The following is a 19,172-nucleotide window of genomic DNA, read 5'->3' as shown; positions in this document are numbered from 1 at the left end:
TAATAATAATAATAATAATAATAATAATAATAATAATAACTACGTCCACCGCAGTACAAAGGCATCTCCCACTGACAACCAATGAACCCTGTCCAGCGCCATCTGCGGCCACCGCCTCCCAGAAAAATTGAAAAGCTCACCTCCCCAGCCGCCTCCCTGACGCCCCCGTTACCCTGAGGGACCATCTTTCCGTCCCTTTACATGTACTTCACATATCCACCTCAGCAATTAATAACTCGCGCTTGTTACACTGCTCTCTTCCAGTCTCCCGAATGGGCATCGCAAGACAGACACAAACGAGAGGGACACTGGATAAGCCTTCGCCCCGTCTCATCCGAGTGTCTCGTGAATGCGCCTTACTACTCCCTGAAACTAGAACCAACTTTTCGTTTTATGTTTCGTTTTATGCGGGTTTAACGTCCCAGGGCGGCTATGAGGAACGCCGTAGTGAAGGGCGGCGAAAATGTCAACCACCTGGCGTTCCTTAACGTGCAGTGACGTCGCACAGTACACGGGCCTCTAGCATTTAGTCTCTCCATCGAAACTCTACCGCCGCGGCCGGGATCGAACCCGCGTCTTTCGGCTCTGCAGCCGAACGCCATAAGCACTGAACCACCGTGGCGGCCTATGAACCATCTAGTCAGTCTGCTAGTTCTGCTAAAGGGGTACACGGGCCTCTGGCACTTTGCTTCCATCGAAATGCGACCGCCGAAGTCGGGATCGAACCCGTCTTTCGGCTCTGCACTATAACCAAACCACTGAGCCACCACGGCGGCTTTGTGGAGGAATATCGTGGCTATGGAACCGATGAAGACATTTTACGATACTACAGAAAAATCGCAACGACAGATATAAAAAAAGATTGTCGTATTTTGGGACTAGCTGTTAATGCCTGCATGACTGCTGAAGCTTCGCCTTACACAAATGCTTTATCATAATCTATGAAGACTATATGTACAGCTTGGTTGTGTTCTGGGCATTTATCTACCACCTGATTGATGCTGTGATACGATATATCATCAAGCAGCCTGGAAGTCAGTCTGGTCCTTTGGTTGATTGAAGTCTAAGGCTGGTCTAGTTCTGTCAATGATTACATTAGTAAAAAGAACCTTAACGTAAGCAACGCACAGCACGCTAACTGGTCTGTAGTTTTCCACATTCTTGCCAACTCATTCCATGTGCACCAAGATTTCGGTGCGCTCGAGGTCGCCAGGTGTGGCGTATACGGTTTTCTTGCACCATCTCCCCATCGTACTTGATCCTCGCATGTTTCCCCTCTGCAAGGCCTTCTGCTGTCGTTAACGGCGGGATGCCCAATCCCTCAGCACCACTCTCCGCACCATCGGCGTCAAGATTACTTCCTTGCACTGGTACCAGCAGCCGAGGCGACAAGGACAAAAGGTGATAAATAAACATTATGCAATGAAGTTGAACATCTGATTTATTTTACGGTAAGTACGAAGAAATGCAGGTGAAACGGCCATGTGAGCACATATTTCGACTGTGCTACATAACGCCCAGCTTTAGGTTCTGGACAAATACAGTCTAGCCCTCTCATAAACAGCCGCACCTATAACGAACGCTCGCTTATTGCGAACGAGGGCGGTGCCACCGTGAAAACATGTACTGGGGCAATGGCACTACATCTCTGATACAACGAACAAGTACGGCCCCACAGCTAAGTTACAGCGGACGAGGAGGTGCTTTGAACTTAGTTGCAGGATCGGAGAGTGCCCTCCAAGCGCCGTGGCACCAGGATCACGTGACTGCGTTCCAGAGCTCAGAGGCCGGCCTGACAGCATCTGTTCTGACGAAACAAACGTAATTCAACGGTACTTCTTTAAAAGAAATAACCGCCACCTTTGACCGACTGCACTCCCTGTCTGCGTTAAGGGCAGGCACAGTTAGCACGAAGTTGAGTTGAGTTGAGTGGTTGTAAACGACCGATGGGATTAGCCTTGCAGTTGCTGCCGGCAATTGCTCCACCGTAGCGACACTTAAATAGAAATCACAGAAACACTGTCCGCAAAAACCCAAACTTCGGATACAAGGAACGCAATCCGCGTTACCATCAGGTTCATTATAACATAAGTGGGCTCAAATGTATATGCAACAGGGTAACCATGCGGGCTAGTTGGTATGGACCAAACATCAAGCGTTGTCCTCTGTACTACTTGTGTTCGTGTTTCCGCCGCCGGTTTCATTAAGCTTGATCAACTGCATATGTTCTGAGTTAAGTGGCATCCTTGTTCTTGGTAAGTACTGGTGTTTTGTACACATTAATTCGCAAAACATTTTTTTGTTCTTTCACATATCGTTAGCGCAGGCAGTTAGAGGCACAAAACATTTTCCATTAGCTCAAAATATGCTCGTGTCAGCAATGCACAGAAAAACAACGCCGTTAATTGAGAATGAAATGGACCGTTACAGAATACTGAAGCAGAGAGGGAGTTCCTGATGTGAAGGAAAGGTACTCCTGTTGACTGCTTGACGGCCATACTGTACATAAGGCCATGAAAACTTTAGAGCTCATTTCAGGAAGCAGTCAGACGCGGTTTAAGTGGTCAAACACCTCTGTAACACCGCCAAAAGATATGTATTTTTCATGTTTTCAGGACGCAAATTCACTTCAAATGTGGTATTTGAATCTGTACTGTTGATCACTATTCCGTCTCGTCATCCAAGAAATGCTTCTAGGATTCAAATTCACAATTTAAGTATGCTCCACGATTAGAACAAAATAGAACACGCCATGCATGCTTCCACTGACTAATATCTTAAACACATAAGCTCAAAACTTAAGAGGCAGTATGTCACTATGGTATGTAATGAGAAGGCTATTATTGCTCAGCAATTTTCTTTCAGCATTTTCGGTTTAAAACACATGTACAGTCGGGAGTAGAAAATATTAGCACAATGACGTCACCAGGGCGGCGAAAACCGCACCGCGCGGCTGGCGCGGCGCCGTGCTTTGCGAACACACCCAGCTCTATCGTTATCGGCGTGTTCGTAACCACACCGCTCACCGGGGCTAATCTTTTTTACTCGCGACTGTACGGGTGCGGACATCAGTAAAAAACCAACTATTAGCCTCCCCTATGTATCGGGGTGGTGACAAGTTTCACGTAGGCATTAATTCCTAGCGTACTCAGTATATTCGGATTAACTGCCAATTTTCTTGCCCTTTTCTAAACTACTCCCTTGGCCGTCTCCGCCAATCCTCCTATTAAAACTGCGTTCACCTGTAATAGCTGGGCGCCAAGGGAACTGCAGCGCACATAGGCACGCCTTCTGTAGGCTGAACCCTCGAACTGCTCCACATACATGCCTCGCATTCCTCACCGTCCATGTGGCGCTGTGCGAGACGCCTGTCACGGCGCTTCTGACTCGGACGAAGCAGCTGCTGGCGCCGCTAAAAGCCAGCGGGTTTCGAACTTCCCGTGGCCGCCGGGACAAAGCGGCGTCACGCGAGTGACCAAGCATGCGCGGAAAGCCCGTCGGAGCGTTCGCCGAGCCGCGCCAAACTCCGCTTTCCGAGATAAGCGCTCCACTGCTAGGGTCGTAACTCAAGACGTCCGTTTGTCCGTTGCTCGGAGGAGTCCGCTAGCTAGAGAGAAAGAAAGAAACAGGAGCACCATGCACCGAGGTCTCGTTGCAACCGCCGTAGCCAGTGCACGAACCAGGTGCAATAGCACCGAGCGAAAGGGCCGCGTCATTGACCGTGACGACGGCTACAAAAGTTGGAAACAGGCGGGTTATTAGGGGGGAGCTAACAGCTGCCTGGGGCGAAGCGCCGCCAGTAACGCCAGCGTTGTCGATCACGAGACGCCACATCGACGATGGGGGGCAGTGCGAGGGTCCAGCCTCGGTCTGTGCGCTCCGCATTTAAGTTTCCTTGGCGCCCAGCCAGGTGGCATTGAACGAAGTTTTCCCTTTGGCTGCGTCCTCCGTTCAGTCATCCGCACCTGTACTGTATATGGCTGAGTGTATTAACCTTTCGAAGCGGATTTCATTTCTTGACTGCTACTGAACTTCAAAGTTAAAACGTCCTGTGGTCCTGATAACATAAAAAAACGACTTCCTTCACTGTTCCATCGAAATTTTGGCACGTTCGTTGTGACTGTATTTGCAGATCATTTCTGTCAGCCAAACTGCCAAATGACAGACAGCCCGAACAATTCCTGCTCATGCAAAGGAAAGACCCACCTTCCTCAACAGAACTACTGTCCCATCTGACATTGTGGTCCTGTAAACCACTAGAACATAGTTGCGCACTGCATTAAAAGGTCTTTGGATTTAAACCAACAGCCTTAACCAACTTTAAACCCAGGTTCAGGAAAAGGTTCACAGTAACACAACTGCTTGCAGTAATTAACTTACCTGTGCCTTGTGTAGATAGTAACAGAAAAATCAGAGAATTTTTTCTCCTTTAGCAAGGCATTTGACAAAGTTTACGCCAGATTTATTGTAAAAGTAAAACAAATTGGTATTTGTAATAGTTCTAGGACTTGAATAACCACTTACTTAAAAAACTGGAACTTGTTTGCGAAAGTGAGTGATCAATTTTTGGGCTATCGTTGCACGTCATGTACCACAGGGAAATGGTTTGAGCCCTCTGCTCTTTCTGTTATGAATAAGCAACACTGTTCACGTGGTTGGCCCAATCATGGATATTTGATTGGTCGCCAACAATTGTGGTTTATTCAGAGAAATACAAGTAATGATATAAATGGCCTGAACACTGCTCGGAACAATGTTTTTAAATATTGCGACCGACTGATGGAGCATGATCCTTAACACCAGCTGAGGTTTTTCTTCCAACAACTCAAGAAGGAAATACCAGTGACTCACAGGCAACTACATTTGTTAACCTTTTATGAAGTGTGTCACTATAAATACTTAGCTGTAACTATAACCAGCAATTCATCATCAACTTGCATATAATACCTTCTCATTGACGTTTTGTGAACTACAGTGCATCAGACTAACTCAGAATGCTCTCTTTAGCATTACACTTATTTACTATTTTTCATGCATCAGACCTAAACACGCATGCAGAGTGAAGGACCTGCATTCAATATCTAACATAATAAATATATAAAAGACATTAAGAAAAGCAGTCAGTTTATTAAAAGTCTTGATGTACCCCTGCATAGATGCACGGAAACTGCCAGCACTGAACGACTTTAAACCTGGCATGCAGATAAACAATACCTACACAAGGAAAATGAGAAAACAATGGGAGACAAGTACACATACATAGGACACAGAGGTGGTACTATCCCGCTCAATATGACTTGCCAGCACTTCCGAAGTTAGCCAAAGCAGGTTTTCACTTCATATTAAATGTGTACTATCAGGAGGAAAAGTAAACAGACCATGAAAGTGACTGAAGTTTTATCGAGGACAGCTTTACACTGCAGACAGAAAAATGATAAGTGTGGCAATCATGGTCGACCATGCTTAGCAAGACAGAGTAAACCGTTATCCCTGTGCCTGGTTTCAAATAATAAAATTTTAAGCCTGCTTCCATGGTCCGTTTACTTTTCCTGCTGACCATTACTGTGTCTCCTTCCGTCCTCAATCTCACTGCGCAGGTCAATCTACAGCCGTGAACCACTAGCCTGAGAAAATGCTCTGCTCAAACGTGGCATCACCACCTTAGTTCTCTTAGCTCCGCACTGACTACAGCAGATACTTGTTCTTGTTTCTTTCCACATACAGTAACAGCAGAATCAGCTATCATACCACTGCACTGTGAGGTCTGGCCAACTACTGTTATTTCTGTCTTCTTGCAATAATTGCTCCAAATACACAGAAGTTAACTTTGCTGGTACTTGCTTGACTTCAGGCACTTTACTCATCTTGAATACATCTTAAATACTATAGAAATGAACACAAACTGGATTTCCCCAGAAACAACTGCATTAGCAGTGATCACGATTATGAGCAGTCAGGCAAAATGTCATCAAAACCTTTTACAAGCCCTTACATGCATGTTATGTTGCATAAAGCACTATTAGGTATGGCAAAGAATTTCGCTAGTTAATCTTCACTAACTCAATTAGGGCGTTCATCTAAAGCACTGCAAATTTATTTCGGGCTTTTGACAATCCAAGCATTGACATGGCACTGCGGCAAAAAGTAACAGCAGATGTAACCTAAACAGGCTTTCAGTACCAAGTTATTGTTCAGAATTTAGTAACAAAATATACCAGCAACATATGAGGAGTTTTTTTTTTTTTTAATGAGCCAAATCCAGATACCAAATTATAGTGAACTTCAACTGTAATTGTAAGTTTACCCATGATCTTTCCTTTGAAATGCTATTTTTCTTTCAGAATAAATGTGTCGTATAACTAACAATTTCATGAATATGCATATCACGTAACGGCTTTCAATACATTGCTGCGATAAAAAATTCCACATTTTTCTCAGTTTCTGTCAAGGTCAATTCGGTTCGTCGGCTAAACCTGGCGTGAATTTCATGCCTCTGAAATCTGTAGCAATAACACCACCAAGGCATCACAAGCAGTCAGGTTGCTTAGTTTTTTAAGCAACATCTGTATAATGCAGAGACACATCTCTATGATGTACAGACACATCTGGATGATGTATAGACATCTATATGATGCGACAGCTGTATGATGCAGTGACATCTGTATAATGTACCGACAGCTGTATGACGCAGAGTTGAAACAAATTCTCTAATGGATTTGTTGCTGGCTCTACAATATCCTATTCAGATTATCACTGTAAGTTTAAAAAAGGTGCATCACTCAATTCCATCTGTCTGAATTCGTTACATGAACTTCTGACAGTATTTTTTTTCTTATTGCGGACAACCAGAACAGGTGCAAGCCATAGTTTATCGATTTTTGGTTTCACTTCAAGTATTTACTGAAAAGTAAACTTTGTAAGTTGGTTTCAAAATACCCAAGATATGCAATAAGCCTTGTTGGGATAATTTCCAGAAAAGACAGTATTCCAGCCAGCTTTACATTCACGGCAGCCTGTGAAAAAAATTTATCGGTGATCAATTGGATGCATGTGGAGGAAATGCGATAGCATGCTTCTTTCACTCACCCATCTATTCCAGTTGAGATTCTATTCCAATTCAGCCTACACAACTACGCGAAATGTGTCGCATTGTTAGATTGTGGTGAGTCCTGATACCACTACCAGCACAGTGGTTAAGCAATGCACCACAGCACTGGCAGGTGGTTGTTTCAAACACAACCACCCCTGGGGCCTTTTAAGACCCAGGTTGCTCTTCCCTAGCAATGCGAGAAGGAACAGCTCCTGCAAGCTTCATTTTTGCACAGATAGTTCTTCAGAAGGCTGTATAATTTGCACAACAGGCCTGCTGTTGTCAGTCGTTTTCTACTTCCTCATTTTAATTTTTGCTGGGTCATGCAGCCTCTCTCCCCTACTAGTGGAGAGGAGGAGGGGGCAGGACACGGCTGGGCAGTTTTCCCCTTCCTAACAACGCTACTGCATTCAAACTATGCACACGAAACTCTGTGGCATATCTAGTTGCCACGCCAAGAGGTAATAAGCTTAGTTCGGGGCGTGCAATGGAACAGTGGGTCTAATTCAAAGCACAAATGCAATACAGGTATGCAACGCAGACATCAGTTATTTGTATTAGCTCTGAAAAACAGATAAGAGTAAAAAAAAAATTAAAGCATCCTGATTAATGAATGGCAGGTGACCTTCCATGTTCCACAACTCTGGTAACTCAATGCCAATCTGCGGAAATCCGCCGGGCCGGAACGCATAAAAATACCGCACACTCGTAGTTATGCGTTCGGGGTGACAAACGGCTCGAGCAAACGCGCCGACGTAACGGGAACACATCCGTCTCTGGGCACCGACTTCCCGCAGGACAGTTCAAGCGGGGACACCAACGCCAGGCCGAGCGAAAGAGGGACATTTTGGAGGTGCCGCGGCATGACACGGGTCCCAAACATGGGAAGCACACGAACGCCAAAGAAGCCCGCCCCGCAGATCGTCTTTTGAGGCATCTTCTTCGCTTTCAGTGCCAATCAGAAACACACAGGGAGGCATACCCGACAAGCGCTTATCGGCGGTGCCGCCCCCGCGCGAGCCGCGGCCAAGAGAGGAGCACCCACCGTACTTCCCGGGGGCCTCGACGGGCTCCAGCTGGAACTCCTCGGCCTGGGCGAGGGGCGCGTAGAGCCCGTTCACCGTCGCACCGTTGACGGCCATCGCGGGCGAACACGTGCTTCCTGCTGGGCGCGGTCTCGAGCGCGGAGAGCGGCTCGCCTTGAATCGTGGAGAGGGGGCGCAGTCTGCTCACGTAGCGCCGACACTCGGCCAAGGTAGTCCGCGCATCGCGACGCACGGCGATACCGGAACACGGAAGGGGCGCTCGCGGGGCTTCGCGCGCGACTGTGCGACGCGAACTGGCCACTGCCCTGAAGGACTCCGAGCGAAGCCCATCGTGGTTCCTCCTGCGTCTAGCGGGAACCAGGCACCGAGTCGAAGCCTCGTCCTGTCGGAAGGCCGACAGATCCGGCGCTCGGCTGCAGCGGCGGACAGGAAACCACCACGTGGTTCGCAGACAGCCAGCCTGAAGCACAGCGACCAAGGACAGAGAATGCGCCCCGATTTTGCAGCCCAGCTCAGCTACGCGTATGCAGCGTGTTCAGCAGCAACTATCCGCTACTAACTTGACAGCCAACACTGTAGCTCAGACAGCCAACGAAGAAGGTAACCGCAGATCGAGTGGAGAGTCGAGACTCCTCCGAATAAGGTCCACCTGGTCGAAGGCAAAGCTGAGCAGATGTCTCGTCGCAGCGGTTATGAAATACGCTAGAGATGCTTTTTCAATTTCTCTCTGTAGATATCAAACCTGCTACCGACTGCACCCACCCTCCAATAGCCATCGCCCCGACGCAACTCGGACGGCGCAGAGGCCGCCGCGAAAGCTGGTGAGCACTGAAGGAGAGAAGCAGAAGAGAAGGAGAGACCGCCCCGGCCGGGATCGAACCCGCGTCTTTCGGGCCAGCAGCCGAGCACCATAACCACTCAGCCACCGCGGCGGCGCAGGCAATGAGAGATCGCGATCAGTACGTTATGCTCGATTTGACCGACGACCCCAGCAGACACAATTTATGTGCCCTTCTATATGTCCCTTGCCAACTGTCTTGTTTACAATGACACCCTGGAGAAACCACGGTGCCCACCTACAACGCAATCGCCTAAAAATTCCTTGCGGAGTACCCCGCAAAAAAAAATGCGTCGGCACAATAGCTTGGGTTTGCCAAAACCCCAGGTAAACGAGCCCTTCCGCTCACTGATAAAGTCGGACCCTCTCTCTTCCAGGTACACTAAACAGCGGATGTAACGTATTTTTCTTGTTTTCCCGAACGAATGAAGCATCCCATGCATCCGACCTCAAATTTAATAATAATAATAATTGGTTTGGGGGGGAAAGGAAATGGCGCAGTATCTGTCTCATATATCGTTGGACACCTGAACCGCGCCGTAAGGGAAGGGATAAAGGAGGGAGTGAAAGAAGAAAGAAAGAAAGAGGCGCCCGTAGTGGAGGGCTCCGGAATAATTTCGACCACCTGGGGATCTTTAACGTGCACTGACATCGCACAGCACACGGGCGCCTTAGCGTTTTTCCTCCATAAAAACGCAGCCGCCGCGGTCGGGTTCGAACCCGGCCTCAAATTTCACTGACCAGAGAATTTCACAGGAAGCTTCTCGTTCGCCGCAACGCTTGATGCACATTTCGTTAATATTATGACAAATCTGCGTCAAAGCCGCGAAAAATGTTTACGATCACGGGCCTAATCTTGTGCGGGACAAAGAATTAACCTTTGGGACTTCCTCAACACAGCTTTCCTTCAAGGAATGGGAGACATTTCTGGTACATCCTGCACTCAACCTGTCCTCGCTGGAGAACAGGAACTCGCTCAAAGGGACAGCCGTCTCCCACACGATACGCACTGACCGAAACAGACCTGCAGCCTAAGGACTTCCATACGAAGGCAGGTTTCCGTCCACCGGCCGACTCCTATAGAGCGCAACATACAGAAAGAAGGAAAGCTCTCCTTTGAAAACTTCCAAGAGCAACGTTTGTCAACAGGTCATCCGACGCAGAGAACGAACAGGGCAGTACGGCAAGCGGTGCATGGGTTCCCCACCCGTCTGGTGGGAACACCTCTCAAGTGTCCACCTACCAGCCTGCTGTGCTGTTTCTGACAGTGACGGTTCATGCCGCAACGAAATATCCTCTCAATCAGACCCAAGATTCCCAGGAACTTTTTACCCTGCATAAGCTTGAAAGCTACGCCAATTTGGAAAAAGTCGCTTCCTTAAAGTCCCCGAAGCTGCGTAAAAATTCCGTTTTTGCCCACAATTCAAATTTTGACCATAGAATCCACTGCAAAAGGGTAATTTCCCCCGAATGAATCATCACTGGTTTAGAGCAGATGAACCACGTAGTCGAGGTTTGCGGTTGGTATACCTATTCGGAGGATCTGGAGAAAGTAGCCAACTACCGCCTGAAAGATGCCAACGAAGTCTCTCTTCTTTTCCTCCCTATAGACGACAGTCTCGCTGGCAACGCGCCCATGTCGGCACTCGAGCCAAGAGAGCGCCTCCGGCATGAACGCCCTCTGGGCACGGGGGATGGAGACCTCGCAGAAAAACCAGTCCACAATTGAGTCACTATACCCCACGGCTTCTCGGTAGCGTCAAGTTTTAAAATAAAATTGCATAAGCTCCTGCGGACGACTGCGCCTTTCGGAGGCAAAAGCCCGCTCACCGCGACGGACTACAGGTGATGTGGAGAGAACTACACGAAGCGCTGCAAACCGCGCGTCCAGACGAAGGTGGCAGAAGCAGCCCGCTATTTTGCAGCCCATATTCAGCGCTGAAAGAGCCCGATGTTGACCATGACGCACAAGAAATACCATGTCCAAGCGATCTACGTTGACACGAGCAGGCCTGGCATCGACGATGCGGGCAGAAAGCACAATTCGAAAAGGAAGGAGGAAGATTTGCGCAGCGAAGATATCCGACGCAGTGCGGTGAGAGTGGCGTAATGTCCCGATACTACATCAATCAGGTGTAATCCGTCCCCAGAAAAAAAAAAACTGTTCACGTTACGTCACAGGCTCCATCTTGTTGCCCAGCACGCAGCTTCGGCGGTGCAGGCCGGAGCAGGTGGCGATTAGCAGCCTTTCGCTGCGCACCATGTACAACAAAATGGCGGCCACTGTGGCGTCTCTGAATACCCGCCAATGGTAATTTTCACGAAATCGACGCCACGCTGCGGCGGCGGCGCCGCGAAGTAATCGGCGCGCGCGGAGCCATGCCGCTTGCTCAGTTCACCGGCACATTTATTTAGACGTCTACTTCGGAACTTTCCTTTAAAAATATATCAAGAGCGCTGTTACGTAAATTTTTGCACGATAATGAGATAGAAGAGCCGCCAAGTGTCATTGCGTGAGTTTTCTGACGCCAGCAATGCAGTCAGAGCATGGCAAAATGAAGCTTCCGCGGTATAGTGCAACCCTTGTCGGATAATGCCAACGCGGTTCTTATCAGACACCCAGCATATGTAAGATTGTACGCCTAGACTAGAATGGCCTTTGTAATTACGAGGCCCCATGAAATGATATTTACTGAGGTCAAGAAAAGCACACGAGCGATAGGTATTCCACCAGTCGTCACCGCATCGCAAAAATGCATACTCATTAACACCGAAGATACCGGCGATTAAAAATGATGATCCTCAACCAATACACGCCGACGGACCAGAAAAAAAAAGCAATAAAAAAGTAGGTCGGGACTGCACCCACCGCGCCCCATCCGCCCGCGTCACTTGGGCTGTTTGGGCACGCCCAGGTTCCCTACTCAATATGCCAGGCATTTCAGCGAAGGTGAACCAAAATTTTTGTAAGCAGGCTTTTTCAGGTATGAAGGAAGCTTCTGCGGCACAGTAATAACTGCGTTGGCGGACATCAAAAAACGTGTAAATAATGTTAACTAGTCAAAAAATTAGTATTCAGAAATTAGTTAAGTGGGTAACTAGTTAACAAAAGCCAAATTTTGTTGAGCCACAGCGCCGAGGATAATCGCGCTTTCGGAATTCTAAAAACTTATATGGCTATTACTAACGACCGGCTACAAGTCTCAATAACAACCAGTAGCCTGTTATAAATTTAATTATCAGAAATTAGTTAAGGTTCGAACGCGACCACGGCGGATGCGTTTTTATGGAGGCAAAACGTTAAGGCGCCCGTGTGCTGTGCGATGTCAGTGCACGTTAAAGATCCCCAGGTGGTCGAAATTATTCCGGAGCCCTCCACTACGGCACCTCTTTCTTCCTTCTTTCACTCCCTCCTTTATCCCTTCCCTCAGGGCGCGGTTCAGGTGTCCAACGATATATGAGACAGATACTGCGCCATTTCCTTTCTCCAAAAAGCTATTATTATTATTATTAAATGAGTTAAGCAACCAACTAAACATTATTTCCATGTTTTCTGATGTCCGCCAACGCAGGTATAACTGTGCCGCAGAAGCCACCGCCATACCTCAAAAACCCTATTTACAAAAATGCTGGTTCACCTTTGCCGCGCGACGACAGCGCCGTGCTCCTCCCGTAGCGGCGGAATTCTGAAGCGTCGATAGGGCACGACGGCGCCGGGGCGCTCTGACTGGCCGTGTTCGCGTGCTGCGCGCGCTTTCTCCCTCCGCGTTCTCCTCGTGCCCGTCTCCACGCGGGCGCGGCGGATGCGAGCACAGCCTGACGACTACTGCACAGTGCCCCGTTTATGTCCATGGGCAGTTTTTACGCGGTGATCGAAGTGGCACCGTGGTTGCATAAAGGTGGGGAAGCGTCTTGCTTGACTTGTGGGCTTCTATGGAATGACGCATTTGCTTACTGACGTGTGTGCTGTCAACAGAAATTACCCAGGTGGCAGGAATCGTTCAATGCGAAGTGCCGGTGCATTATCGCGCGCTGCAGTATTGATTAAAAATAGTACTACTTATCCATCACCGGCGGCAACAGGAGAGAGCACTGGCGGACACTTAATATATGTGCACTTACTCGGCCGACACCATGTAAAGTGGCGGCGCATACAACTGCGAAGGCGAAGAAGGCAGACACGATTCCACATGTGAACTAACCTTGTGCCTCTGTCGTACACACGAGTAGCAGTGTGGCTCTGCAAATTACACTGTAGCTAGACCATTGTTGTCCGTAACGCGTTAGAAGTAACGGCGTTACCGGTAACGCACTACTTTTTTTCGGTAAATTAGTAACGTAGTCGTTACCAATTCGGAACTGTAACGGGTAACGTACTTGCGTTAACATTTTCCGGTAACGGGAGGTGCCACGTTACTAGTTACTTTTTGTTCCAGTTGTGACCCACTCCGCCCCATTTTTTAGAAAAAAAAAGCGCAGAGCACCTAAAGTGATGTAAATAAACAAAATGCACAGGTTCTCCTGACAACCCGTGTTGGGGTTCGCATGCATGCCAGAAAACAGCTGCCCTTGACAACGCACCCTACTAAAAAAAGACGGAATAGCCATAAAGCACAAAACACCTGCACGAACATGCATTTACACACTTGCCTTCACCTACCTCCCCTTCCCAAACCACTCACACACACACACAACTTTCTACAGAGTGGAAGCATGCCGATCATTTTGGAACCATCACATTTTTCAGAATTACTCTAAATTTGTTGAGAGTTCAGCGATGTTTTCTTTGTGAAGTTAGAATTGATGATGGAGTGTCATTTTGCGTTTAATGCCACAGTCATAAGATGGCTTCATGTTATACACAGTTAGAATCGAACACATGTAACTCTACAGGCATCTTTAGGCTACTATAACATTGCTAAGCTCCTGCACATTTGTGCAAAGTATTCTCGTTAAATCAGGATATCGCGTAAAACCGTTGTTTAGGCTAGTTGTTATTTGGGAAATGTGAGCTTTATAAAATTTTTATCGTAAGTTCTTAAGGTGACGAAAACTTAACATTTATGGCCATGAAGTGACGGCAAAGTAACGCACGGTACTTTTTTTCGGTAACGGTAACGATTACGCGCTACCTTTTTTGTAGGTAACGTAGGGCGGTAACGCGCTCCTTTCTTTAACGTAACCAGTAACGTATTTAGTTACTTTTTTTCGGTAACGCCAACAACACTGAGCTTGACCTCGGGCGGCCGCGCAATAGTGTTACGTGCCCCGTCGATGCGCAAAACTGAGTTGTGCCAGCGGTTTGTGAGTTTAACGTCCTAATTCTGTACGTAGATTGTGCGCAAAGCCGTTTCTGAAGGGCTCCGTAATAACAGGTATTATTTTTAGATATCCGTATGGTAAATACGCCAATGCTGTAAATACGACCATATGGCAGAAGCGCCTAAGCAAGCGCGACACCGGTAGGAACGGCAATGCGTTACCATATTGGTCGCATCAGCCGCACACCCATGCTAACACTCTCAAAGCTCAACAGAGTGGGAATCATTAATGCGCACCTATATTGCGAAATACGCTTTCGTATTTCGCACAAATCTAAACTCGGCGCGATTTGATCTGTGACACTGGGGTGAGCAGCATAGCGCCAAATCCATTGAAACACCGCGCAAAGGGAAAAGAAAAAGGTCGCAGAAACATGTCACCAGCACGCACGGCGGAAGCAAGCAGATCGAGCCGAGCTAGCACTATTTGAAGACACGAAGAAAAAAAATACGCGAAACGCATTCGTGCCGCAGCTTCGTTGGAAGGTAGGCTAAATTTCAGTTTTCACTTCGTACACCACGTGGTTATGCGCTCTGGGCACAAAACTAGGGCGTGACAAAAGCAGCGCCCTTTTGGACTGTTTGATTGACGCCGCGCACACGAGCTGCTCCCTCTCTAAACCACGAAAGCGCGCGCAAAATTTTCGTAGCAGTGTCAAATCGTGCGGAAAACCCTCGAGCGGGCGCGCTCTTCTCTCACAACGGCGTCCATGCACGAGCGGAGAGAGCATAGCGCGCGCGATAATAATAATAATAATTGGTTTTTTGGGGAAAGGAAATGGCGCAGTATCTGTCTCATATATCGTTGGACACCTGAACCACGCCGTAAGGGAAGGGATAAGGGAGGGAGTGAAAGAAGAAAGGATAATAGGTTCCGTAGTGGAGGGCTCCGGAATAATTTCGACCACCTGGGGATCTTTAACGTGCGCGCGATGCAAGCTCCTCTCTCAACGGCGCCGAAGCGCGAGCCAGAAAGAACGAGTGCACGCGCGCGAAACTCGTTTCTTCACGTGCGGCTGCGTTTTTATGGAGGAAAAACGGTAAGGCGCCCGTGTGCTGTGCGATGTCAGTGCACGTTAAAGATCCCCAGGTGGTCGAAATTATTCCGGAGCCCTCCACTACGGCACCTCTCTCTTCCTTTCTTCTTTCACTCCCTCCTTTATCCCTTCCCTTACGGCACGGTTCAGGTGTCCAACGATATATGAGACAGATACTGCGTCATTTCCTTTCCCCCCAAAAAAAACAATATTATTATCACGTGCGGGCCAGGCAACGCACACAAGTCAGTGGCGAAGCTCGTCGTCCTGCCCGATCAATTAGGAGGAATCGCTCGGAGAGGGCGCTGTCCACTGGCGTCCGCAGCGCCCTCTTGCCCAGGTTGTGTCCCCTATTGGTGCGCAAGAGAGGCACCGGGTGCGCGCTCTTTGCAGGCGGCGTCCCACAGACATACGGCAGACACCCACAGCTGTGCAACAGTGTCGCACAGCTGCGCCTCTTGACCGCGGCAGCTACGACGCCACCGCAGAAGCGAGAAATTGCAACGCCAGAGCCCGCAATCAAACACCCGCACTCCGAAAAGGAGCTAAATTATTAGTAGAAATTCTTGCGCTTCTTTCCACAAGATGTGCGACACCACTTCTGCCCTGCTTCGCACGGCTTTTCTGTGCGGCTCGGACAGCGCCCATTTTTCCACGTCAATAAGACACCCGGTCCAGCAGTGGCAGCTGCCTGGTCAACCAATCACAGCCAAGCGTACTAGAATATTGAACAGCGCACTCAAAGGCTCCGCCCGCGTGATGCCGTCTAGTCTCAAAGCGTGGGGCGCGGGGAGAGCGTGGTGGCGCTGCACGCAACTTCACTGGTAAACAGTGCCGCTTTCGGCCGCCGTCATGCGAGCCGGGCCCCCAAATAATGCACAAGTCTAACGGATAACGGATTCTAACGGATACCACCAAATCGCCAAGGGTCAGTCGAATGGAGTTCTACTTGGGGCGCTTCGACGCGCTCACGTCCACCCTTAGACCGGGACGGTGACGCCGGGCTTGTCGAAGACCCTCACGTGAGTCGGGATGAGCTCGATGTTTTAACTGCGAAACTCGCACCCTTATATACCACTAGATGACTGACAGCGCACTTTGCCACGAAATATCTCTGCTGCGGAGGCACCTCAAAGCAGGGCGCATTTACCGCGATCCGCATTCGACGTCGTTGCAGCCATCACTTAGTGGGATTTCAATGTCCCGCACAACCTACCCACCACACCTCCAAATATTCCTGAGGATATCTCTCTCTGCGGCATCATGATAGAGGAGGGGGTGTTGTATTTATGGGCAATTCTGAAACTTATCAGCAACTCCTTGACATTTAGAATTCGAAAGTCCTTGCTGTGTTACCTGTCTGGCAAAAAGCATCGAAGATGAAGAAACGATCAGCAGCTTTGCTGCCCTCACCCTTTTACTTCCTGGCCAGGGTAAACGAGGGGTGTTCAATAATTAGGCTGTCTACCGCAATACAAAGCCAAAATTTTTGGACCAAACTGAACTTATTACATATTAATGGAGGCCATCTAGAAATCAATACGCCAATTGCACTGCTCCCTATGCGCGGTAAGAGAGAGAGAGAGGTGATCCGGCCAGTTAGTGCTACTTTTACGCACGGCCCCAGTGGGCAGCACCAGTACTGGGGCCGCCCTTGTCGCTCGTTTCGCTGGTGCTCCTATGGGCGCTCCTGGCACAGGCGCTTCATTACATGGCGTTTGCCTGCTAGAAACGACTCTCTCCTTGGTTGGAGGCGCGCCCCTTTATATCTCTGCCCACGTCCAGGGCTATAATTGGATTCGAGGCCGCATGACTGCCAGTTCAATTGATGGTGGCAGCAGCTGTATTCACAGCGCATGGCTGCATTTGACTAACTTTGAACGTCAGCAGAAAGAGTCAATATAATGGAATTTATTCAAAACACTCAAGTGAGAGCTGTCTAACATAGATTCAGAAGGGACAGCACTATTAAATAAACCTACACAGCTGCCAACATGTACAAGCTGTGCTTTGCTTCAGCAGTTAAGTGTCTCGATTTATGGCCCAAGTTTGTAATTTCTGAATTGCATACGTGATATAATGACCAGAGGAAAACTTATGATCACTGTTTCTTATTTTTATAAAAAAATTAATGCCAAACATTATAACCAGTTCGCCGATTTAAAGAAAACCGCATCCGTCCCCTTGAATGCGCACGACAAAACAAACATAGAAACGCTCGAAGCGAAACACAACCAGCACCGCATGCGTTTGGTTTACTTGGCAAAAGCACACGCTAGCACACGCCGTCGGTGCCACCAAAGCTGCTCCGCAGATCTTCGGTTTCGCGTTACCCTGCGCTGCTGAGGCCTCGTATAGAAGACGCGGAAGGCGTCTTTCACTCGATCATTCGACGGTCGGCTCTTTGAACGAAGATCGTCTTTCTGACACCTCGGCTGCAAGAACAGTAGCGATCGCGAGCTTCCTCAGGTTGCGCGGCTTGCTGCTGGCAGACCATTTTTGTTTGCTGAACTGTCGCACCCTCATTGCAACATAGTAACTTGGAAGATGTGCTGTTATATCCACTTTGCGCTCAGCATATGAAATGAAATGCGGTGACTGCCAAGCATTTCATCGAAGGTGAGGCTGCACGCATCAGGCTTTGCAGCATGTTTTCGAAAACTGCGTCCGCTGACGTAACCATCGCCGAATTGCATTTCGCGCATATTGTCAGTGAACTGGAGAACACAGCTGATATGGCCTTTCACCCCATTTCCGGCAGAGTTCCGTCTTTGGGAGCGCTGAAGAGAGATACCTGCTATTTGCACAACGCGTATTGTTGCCCATTTAGTGCATAATTTATTGCAGCAGCCAAATGCACAAGATTCCAGGCAGCGGATAAAAACACGTCTCTGCAGCTGCAATCGAAGGGAATATGTCTTAGGAAAGAGAAAGTAATCCCAAGTACCGAGGCCAAAACTGCAGGATAAGTGGTTGGGTTCCATGAGGCCACATTCCGAGATAGCAGCTTGTTATCTCTTGAGACTGGTGAGATTGCGCACTGTCGCGAAGCAGCAACACACTTGTGCACAACTTGCCCCAGAATTTCACACTGCCTTCACTATTGAAGAATAGGTGTCTCCAGTCATCGCATTGTGTATCAAGAATTTCAATACCAAGACACCTCCTGTAACTTAAAAAAACTGGTGGCATAATCTTTTTTTCTCCACAAAATTTCCTTATGAAATAACGAAGTTTATTTGAATTTATTACCTTTCTACTTCCACTGGTGGTGCAGCCAATTCAAGTTTGGGAACAATTTCCGGAGCAGGAAAAGCAGCGTTTTGGAGCAGTCTTGTATCAGGGAAATGCCCAATTTGAAGGAACTTTTTATGAGCATTAAAATTTGAAGCAACCCTCCAGCAGCACAAATGGACTAATGAAATCACTCAGAAGAGTTTGTTAGCAATGGGATTAAGTTCGGTAGTATGTACCTATGAAATCCAACACTAAGGATCTATTCGAAACAAACATTTTATCCATGTTGCTACTGTCTGCATGCCAGTTCGGAGAAGAGGACTTGATTAAAAACCCACGAAATGAACATGTTTGCCAGAACCATTTTTTATGCTAGAACGAAATCATGCTTATTGCAATTCTCAAGTTCATCAAGCCTGCAAAGCACATGCGGAAGGTCAAAATTACAAATTTCCAACAGAGACAGTTCCCACTGTGCGTGCTCCACGCTCTTTGCGCTTTTTTCTTTTTTCGCCAGTGACCAAACGCACGTTTTGGACACAGTTCTGCAGGGAAGTCGCTCGGCCGCGAAACCATGCTCAAAATATGTGTTGTGTGGTGGCA

General features: G+C 48.2%; 1 protein-coding gene across 1 annotated transcript in view; it reads right to left on the bottom strand.

Moving 5' to 3' along the window:
- Ctl2 (Choline transporter-like 2) overlaps window positions 1-8,290 on the bottom strand; it is a gene marked incomplete in the record, with an annotated part of 162,290 nt that extends 154,000 nt beyond the window's left edge. The window contains 1 exon segment of the mRNA XM_077650539.1: window positions 8,136-8,290. Coding sequence (XP_077506665.1) covers window positions 8,136-8,232 — 97 coding nt within the window.
- Window positions 8,291-19,172: the final 10,882 nt, after the last annotated feature.

The sequence above is a fragment of the Amblyomma americanum genome, chromosome 1 (assembly GCF_052857255.1).
Source record: "Amblyomma americanum isolate KBUSLIRL-KWMA chromosome 1, ASM5285725v1, whole genome shotgun sequence".
Classification (NCBI taxonomy): domain Eukaryota; kingdom Metazoa; phylum Arthropoda; class Arachnida; order Ixodida; family Ixodidae; genus Amblyomma; species Amblyomma americanum.
Note: the sequence above shows the minus strand (reverse complement) of the source record. Positions and strands in the feature narration are given on the sequence as shown.